This window comes from Phyllobates terribilis, unplaced genomic scaffold (genome assembly GCF_046119375.1).
Source record: "Phyllobates terribilis strain yellow unplaced genomic scaffold, ASM4611937v1 Scaffold_2__4_contigs__length_985480577, whole genome shotgun sequence".
Classification (NCBI taxonomy): Eukaryota; Metazoa; Chordata; class Amphibia; order Anura; family Dendrobatidae; genus Phyllobates; species Phyllobates terribilis.
Window position 1 is genome coordinate 759796108 of NW_027362762.1, and position 8808 is coordinate 759804915.

An 8808-nucleotide genomic window follows, 5' to 3' on the forward strand; every position below is an offset into this window, starting at 1 on the left:
ATCAATGAGAGAAAATGCAGATGTCGTAAAATAAGATTATGTTTTCTTTACTATTGTGTGAATGATTCTTTTGAATCAAAGTCATATAGTTTTGTAATAAAAAGTAACATCTAATACACAATGAAATAATCTTCAAAAACAGTCTTTGATTGTTCCTTTCTCTATGAAACCAAGTATGAATATCATCTAGTCTGGTCCTGTGATCTTTTTCAATAGACGTTTCTATTGGTCTTTTTTTGCATAATCTACGATCGCACTGAACTATAAATAGAATGGATTTTAGAAGAACAATAGTCTCTCACATGGACACTAACATGCATTGATTTATTCAAGGCTGCCTACCGACTGGTATTTGAACGCTTGCTCCTCCTAAGAAAACTGTCTTTCGCTTAAAGCTCCATCTGAAGGATTAAAAGAGACGGTCAAAAGTTAAGTTAGAAGAGGGTAAAATGGAGGCAGTACTCTGCTTTACTGAACTTGCAGGTCTTTTCCTGTCCCTTTCTGGTTACGTGTGCTGTTTGGTGGCCTTATTCATTCCTTACTGGTTGACTTCTTCTTCAGGTCTTCTCATTAATGAAAATTACCGGCTTGGCTTGTGGCAAGTATGTGTTGTTCAAGACGTGGGGTTTAGCATTTGTCAAGAATATCAGACTCCACAACATCTACCAATTCAAGTCCAAATGGGTCGTGTCCTTGTGTGTCTCTCTGCCTTAATTGGGGCTTTAGGATTTATGGCCTCAACACCTGCACTGACCTGTGTGAAGTGCCTTGACAACTCTGAAGGACATGTCAGAAAGATGCTGAACATACTTGGAGGACTTCTCTTTTCAGTTGCAGGTGCACTGACTTTCTACTCTGTGTCCTACTTTGCTTATGACACACTGATCAAATTTTGGGACCAAAGTATCCCTAAAGACATTCCCCGCTGGGAGTTTGGGGATGCAATGTACGCTGGCTGGTTTGGTGGATTCTTTCTATTATCTGGAGGATGTGTCCTGATCTTCTCACAATTTCAGGTCACTCAAGGAGCTGGAATAATATAGCCTTAAGTAATTTATTTCAGGATTACAGTTTGTCTGTCAGTAATTGCATTTCAATAGTCGTCGGTTTTATAGACCTTTTGTGATTCTTGAGCTTTCCTGTTCTCAGTAAATATAGGATGTAAATAAGTGCAGCTTTGTCTGTACTATGTTATATAAACTCTATAAAGGCAGATAGAATGGATCCAGTATTTATTGCATCCGCTTCATACTTTACAATAAAAGTGCTGAAAACAATAAGGGCTTTTGTGTAAGTCCTTTGCTCACATGTTTTCTCTATTAAAATGTTTGTGAGCATGCAGAGGAATTTTCTACACAGTAAGAGATACGCAGAAAGTCTCCATACTAGTTCCCTAATGTCATAATAATGTGATTCGCATTATTCAGAAACAATAGTTATTTTATGATTTCTGATGTTAATAGACTATAAACTTTATATCATATGGAACATATTGTACCTTGCTTTTATAATTAGTTAAAAATCTGTTTTCAATGGACTCGATAATTGGTGATATAATTAACCTTTAACTGACTGGCACATTTCATCATGTTTGGTATTAAGACCAGGGCTCCATATTACTGAGTAGCCATGATTATGATACTAATATGTTCTTATTTATATTGCCCTACAATATAACAGCTATTGTGTCCCTATAGGATTGCATGAAGTTGCATGTGTACATGAGATTTCATGCCAACATATTATTACCAGTATGGCACCCTGGAGACCCATCCTAAGTTGGTTGTTCATACTTGGAAAAGTTATTTTCAAAAAGATGTGCCCTTTTGCTTTGATTTCATCCTGGGGTGGGTGCATCAGTATGACCAGTTTAAAGAGGACCTTTCAACAAATTCTTCACGTTGAACTGGACACGTGATGTAATAGTGGCTGCAATGCGGAATAAAATGTGTGGTTTTTTTATTTCACCTCTGTTGTGGAGATATTAGCAATCAAAGTATTTTATAGCAAATGTTGGTTAAGTCCAAGTGGATGTTATCAGAAAGATTTAACTAGGGGTGTATACTTCTACCTCCTGTGTGATGTTGTCCAATCATAAGCAGGCAACAACACCCAATGGAAAGAAGAACAAGCGCCCATTTATAGCATGGAGCAGGATACTCCTGTGTGAGATTAGAAATCACTGTTTACACAATGGACATGAGGTTTAGCACTGTTGCTTTGCAACAATGGGATATGGGGTTCAAATTCCACCAAGGACAACATTTGCAAGGAGTTTGTATGTTCTTCCCGTGTTTGCATTGGTTTCTTCCGACATACTGATAGGGAATTTTGATTTTGATACCAAATGGGGACAGTGATGACAATATCTGTAAAGTGGTGTGGAATTTGATGATGCTATATAAGTAAGTTCAAAAAAATAAATAATAAATTAGTGATTACTAACACCGTTGAGATTTCATCTCCTGACAGTCCGTGTGGGTAAAGAGCAGTACAGTAAAGTTGAGCTCTGTCACGCTACAAACTGTTCTCTCTGCTCTCTTCATCTCATAGCAATGTCACCTCAGTTGTACTGTCCCTCCCCACACAATATCTGGAGATGAGACAAAAGTATTAGTAATTACATTTATGTCTGTTGTACTCACAACAACTTGTGATGGCTCTGCTGTAAAAACAGGCAAGTTGTGCACAACAGACATAAGTGTGATTACTGACACCTTTGTCTCATTGTGAGACAGGCAGTGTGTGAGGAGAGGCTGTATAGAGGTTAGCTGATAGGAAGTTTGTAAGGTTTGTAATGTGACACAACTAAACTCAGCTGTTCTGCCCCTCCCACACATGGCTGCCAAGAAATGAAAGCTCGAAGGTATCATTAATGACACTCAGTTCTGCTATGCTCACGGCAACTTGTAAGTGCTTTGCAGTGAGATAGGCTGTCTGTCATTATATGCCTCACAAAAAAACAGTCTGTTTTAAGCTATTTTGTGACATGTTATTCTTCCCCTTGGTTGTTACTGCCTGTTTATGATTGGTCAACATCATTCAGGGGGAAGCAAATGTCCCTAGTGAAAACAATCAGATAACGCCCACTTAGACGTAACAAAAAAGTAAGTAACCCAATACTCCTGATTCTCAGACACAAATGATGAAAATTTGCGCCAAGGTCTTGGCATTGGCTAAGGCGGATAGCACAATGAAATGAGACATCTTGCTGTCCACTACCATCAAAATAACTACATTACATGCAGATACAGGTAAATCAGTAAAGAAATCTACTGATAAATTAGTCCAAGGTCTACTGGGAATCGCCAATGGTTGGAGAAAAGCAGTCAGATGAGTATGAGGGGTCTTAGAAAGTGCACACACACTACAGGTAGCTACAGTACATACTCCCAAACATCCAGATTCACCTTAGACAATCAAAAACATTGGGTATGTAGATCTGTGGCGACTTTACTACCAGGGTGTCCGGCCAAGACCGAATCATGATGTTCATTTATAACTTTAAGACACAGATTCACAGGTACGAACAGTTTACCTACAGGACAGGCAGTAGGGGCGTCCCCCTGAACCTCTACAACCTCTTTCTCAAGGTCAGAACTTATGGCAGCAATAACTACTATTTTCTGTAGTATAGGAGCCGGTTCACAATAATCTCCAATACCAGGAAAACAATGGGATAAGGCATCCTCCTTAACATACTTATTCCCCGGCCTATATGTCACGAAAAAGTAGAATCTAGAGAAGAATAAAGACCATCTTGCCTGGATAGGGGTCAGATGCTTAGCAGATTCTAAATATAACAAATGGTTATGATCAGTGATTACCATGGCCGGATGAACTGCCCCTTCCAGAAAATGACGCCACTCTTCAAAAGCCCACTTAATTGCCAAGAGTTCCCTGTTCCCAATGTCATAGTTTTTCTCAGCAGATAGTTTCTTAGAAAAATATGCACACGGATGCCATTTACTAGGAGATGCACCCTGCGATAATACAGCCCCCACTTAAGACACATCAACTTCTACAATATATGGCTACATAAGAATTTGCGCAGTTGCAAAAATATTTTTTCAAGGTATCAAAAGCATTCCGGGCCAGACTGGACTATTTGGAACAATCCATCCCTTTCCGGTCCATATCCGTCAAAGGTTTGGCCACTACCGAAAAGTTTTTGATTAACTTTCGGTAGTAGTTGGCGAAACCCAAAAACATTTGTAAGGCATTTTAGCTCCTCAGGGGGATCCAAATCCGTTACCGCCTGGACTTTCACCGGATTCATGCGAAAACCAGTGGACAATAAAAAATAACCCAGAAAAGGTATCTCCTGAACCGAGAATATGCATTTCTCTTGTTTGACAAATAATTTATTGTCGCTGAGTATCTGTGGGACCTGCCTGACATGTACCTGATGTGACTTGAGGTCAGGAAAATAAATCAAAATGTCATCAAGGTAGATCACAACAAACCTACCTGCCAGGTGACTATAAATGTCATTAACAAAGTGTTGAAAGACAGCAGGAGCGTTAGTCAACCCAAATGGCATCACAAGGTTTTCGTAGTATCCCTCAGGTGTATTGTAGGCTGTTTTCCACTCATCCCCCTCCTTGATGGGAATGAGATTATAAGCTCCCCTGAGATCCAGTTTAAAAAAACATTTGGCTCCCACAATCTGATTAAAGAGGTCCAGGATGAGAGGGAGATGATGTGGATTACGGTCCGTGATCTGATTGAGTTAGCAGAAGTCTAGGCAAGAGCATAAGCCGCCCATCTTTTTTCTTGACAAAGAAGTCCTGATATGACCCTTTGCCATACTTTTAGCGATATAGTCCTTCATGGCCTACCTCTCTGGACCAGAGATATTGTATAACCTACTCTTTGTCAGCTTGGCCCCAGGAATATGATTAAGTCAGACAGGTATTCAGGCAGTGATTGGGTCCCTACCCTGGCTAGCCAGGTGCTCAAGCAGTGTTCTTGTCAATGCTCGCTCCATTTAACCACCTCCTAAGTCTGCCAGTGTACCACAGGGTTGTGTAGCATAAGCAAAGGCAGTCCGAGAACCACAGGAGAGGGCAAGCCTTCTAGCACATAGCAGTCTATAAATTCAGAGTGGCCCCTTCCTGTAGATGCAACCTATGAACGACCTGAGTAAAATACCCCTGGCTCAAGGGTGCATATTCAATAGTGATAATGGGTAATGATCTATACAAAACTTGTGGTTTGAGGCCATGGGCCTGAAGAAACCTAGCGTTGATCAAATTAAACCCCGCCCTACTGTCCAGAAAGGCAAAAATTACCACTAGTGATGAGTGAGCAGTAAAATGCTCGGGTACTTGTTGTTCGGGTCGAGCAAATTGGAAAGCTCGAATGCTCGGACCGAGTAACGAGCCCAATGCACAGTGGGTACGGAAAGTATTCAGACCCCTTTAAATTTTTCACTCTTTGTTTCATTGCAGCCATTTGGTAAATTCTAAAAAGTTCATTTTTTTACTCATTAAAGTACACTCTGCACCCCATCTTGACTGAAAAAAAACAGAAATGTAGAAATTTTTGCAAATTTATTAAAAAAGAAAAACTGAAATATCACATGGTCATAAGTATTCAGACCCTTTGCTCAGACACTCATATTTAAGTCACATGCTGTCCAATTCCTTGTGATCCTCCTTGAGATGGTTCTACTCCTTCATTGGAGTCCAGCTGTGTTTAATTAAACTGATAGGACTTGATTTGGAAAGGCACACACCTGTCTATATGAGACCTCAGAGCTCACAGTGTATGTCAGACCAAATAAGAATCATGAGCTCAAAGGAACTGCCCAAGGAGCTCAGAGACAGAATTGTGGCAAGGCACAGATCTGGCCAAGGTCCAAAAGAATTTCTGCATTACTTAAGGTTCCTTGGGCTATGTTCACATGTAGCATTTTTGATGCGTTTTTGCACTTTTGCATTGCTTTCAACCAAGACAAATGCATTCACTGGGAAATGTCATTTTAACATTTTACAACCTTATCTGGCCATGTGGTGTGTGACACATCATCAGACACATGCATACAGTACTGAAAAGACATGGGAACAGCATGGGGAAGACCCCTGGAAGCATCTCTGATTCCAAGGTCACTGCCTAAAAGTGCGCCCATCATAAGTGATCCTTGGCGTATGCGAAGATGCCTCCCGCCATGCATCTGTCATTGCAGACTTGCAACAATCACAGTCCACGTCCTTGTCCCAGCACAGCGTTCAGTTGTCCCTACTCCATTCCTTGGACTGCAAGCGCAAGTATGCAGCCAGCTACCCACCCACCCACAGGCTGCAATACTATACTGCCAAATTTTTGACAGCTGCTTGCACTTGAAATGTGGTGTTTTAGGCTCGTGGAGGCGGAAGCTTTTCACAACCTCATGGCGGTGGCGGCTGGGTGTCCATACTCGGTCCCCAGCTGCCACTATTTCTCCCGGTGTCGTCTCTGCCTTCCACAAGCACAGGTCCCAGAACAATACCCGTGCCCTCCCCAATGCACTTACTGGAAAGGACCGCCTAACCACAAACACGTGGACAAGCGAATGTGGCCAGGGATGGTATGGAGCCAGTCCACATTAAAAATGCAGCCATAGAGTGTCCGGGAACCTTCCCATAAACTTTTCTTAGCCAGGGCTGCTTCTCGGCAGAGTTGGACAGGCCCACCAGAGAACTGGAGACTCCTCCAGTGGGCTCTGGCTTCTCCTTCAAGAGAGTTCATAGTACCGAGATGAGACCATGATGATGATAGAGGCCACCATTTGCTTAGTTTTCTGTTACTTGGAATGCAAGCGGAAGTATGCAGCCAGACACCCACCCACAGGCTGCAATACTATACTGCCAAATTTTTGACAGCTGCTTGCACTTGAAATGTGGCCTTTTAGGCTTATGGAGGCGGAAGCTGTCCACAATCTTATGGCAGCGGTGGCCGGGTGTCCATACTCTATCCCCAGATGCCACTGTTTGTACCGGTGTTGTCTCCGCCTTCCACAAGCACAGGTCTTACAACATTACCCATGCCCTCCCCAGTGCACTTACTGGGAAGGACCGCCTAACCACAAACACCTGGACAAGTGAATGTGGCCAGGGACGGTACGGAGCCAGTCCACAGCTTGTTGGTGAGTTGTATTTCACCACAGCCATATTTTTTAGCTTGGTGAAAGGACGTTGGAAACCGTATCTACTCCAACTGTCATTTCTCCCAGGAAGTCCTCTAATGCAGCTTGGTACATAAGCAATGGCAGCAGCCCATCCAACATCAGCTCGCACTTGTCGGTGGTGCTTCGACAAACAAACATCTTTCTTTGCTCTTTAATTTCATGACTACAGAGTTGGACTGATCCGCAATGCATTTTCAGAAATAACATGCAATTAAGCACATCCATTCCACAATAAAAAACAAGCAGCCATAGAGTGTTGGGGAACCTTCCCACACACTTTTCTTAGCCAGAGATGCTTCTCGTCAGGGTTGGATGGGCCCACCAAAGCACCGGAGACTCCTCTAGTGGGCCCTGGCTTCTCCTTCGGGAGAGTTCATAGTGCCGAGGTGAGGCCATTATGATGATAGAGGCCACCATCTGCTTAGTTTTCTGTTACTTAGAATGCAAGCGCAAGTATGCAGCCAGCGACCCATCCACCCACAGGCTGCAATACTATACTGCCAAAGTTTTGACAGCTGCTTGCACTTGAAATGTGACCTTTTAGGTTCATGGAGGCGGAAGCTTTTCAAAACCTCATGGCGGCGGCGGCCGGGTGACCATACTCGGTCCCCAGGCGCCAATATTTCTCCCGGTATCGTCTCCGCCTTCCACAAGCAAAAGTCCCTGAACATTACTGCTGGTACTTTTCTGAGGGAATCTGCTTGCCTCCTACCAGCCTGAAATATTTCCAGTGAACTATAGTACTATGCCATGGTATTAGCACTGCCCCCAGTACCAGCAGCGAAGCCATCCCCAATTTCCTTCTCAGGAATTCTATTTGGTAGACTGAGTGGCTGCCCAAATACATTAGTTTCTCACAAAGGAGCTGAAGATAGAATGGGAGTAGGTGCAAGTTTCTCCAGCCTGTTAGATATCAGAGGGTGAACAGCAGCACATTGACTCAGTGGTTAGCACTGAAGCCTTGCAGCGTTGGGATCCTGGGTTCAAATCCCAGCAAGGACAACATCTGCAAGGATTTTGTATGTTCTCCCCATGTTTGCGTGGGTTTCCACCTCAGTAAAAAAAGGAGCCATAGAGTGTCCAGGAATCTTCCCACACACTTTTCTTAGCCGGGACTGCTTCTCCACAGGGTTGGATGGTCCCACCAGAGAATCCTTGGGTGGGCCCTGGATTCTCCATCAGGAGAGTTCATGATGGCGAAAACTTTGCAGCAGCTATGGGTCTCTTGAGCGGGGGAGAAAGGTTAGCCCTCAAAATCAAATCCTCTGGTGGGCCCAATGTTTTTCAGTTTGAAACTGCTTCTCAGTGGGAGTTGTATTTCACCGCAGCCATATTCTTTAGCTCAGTGAAAGGACTGGCAAAGAGGGAAACTGTATCTGCTCCTGCTGTCATTTCTCCGTCGCAAGGTTCTGCCCATTGTCGCACACGACCATGCCTGGCTGTATGTTCAGCTTTCAACAACTCTGCAGCGCTGAGCGGTTTGTCACCTAAGCATTAAACATGTTATCTTCAGCACAACCTGTTGCCGCTTGGCCAAGGCAGTGCTGCAGTGCTTTCAGCTTGTGACTGATGTGCTCATTTTGGAGATGGAAGCTGAACTGAAGGAGGAGGTGCAGGAGCTGAACAATGTGATTACA

The 8808-nt window shown here is 43.3% G+C and overlaps 1 protein-coding gene across 1 annotated transcript; it reads left to right on the forward strand.

Annotated features, from left to right (window-relative positions):
• The first annotated feature begins 354 nt into the window (after positions 1 to 354).
• On the forward strand, positions 355 to 1334 carry LOC141252968 (claudin-22-like). Its single transcript, XM_073670723.1, has one exon. The coding sequence runs from the start codon at positions 450 to 452 to the stop codon at positions 1041 to 1043; it is 594 nt and encodes a 197-aa protein (XP_073526824.1). The 5' UTR covers positions 355 to 449; the 3' UTR covers positions 1044 to 1334.
• Positions 1335 to 8808: the final 7474 nt, after the last annotated feature.

Coding starts and splice junctions, on each gene's coding strand:
- LOC141252968 (XM_073670723.1), top strand. CDS start 450: ATGGAGGCAGTACTCTGCTTTACTGAACTTGCAGGTCTTTTCCTGTCC.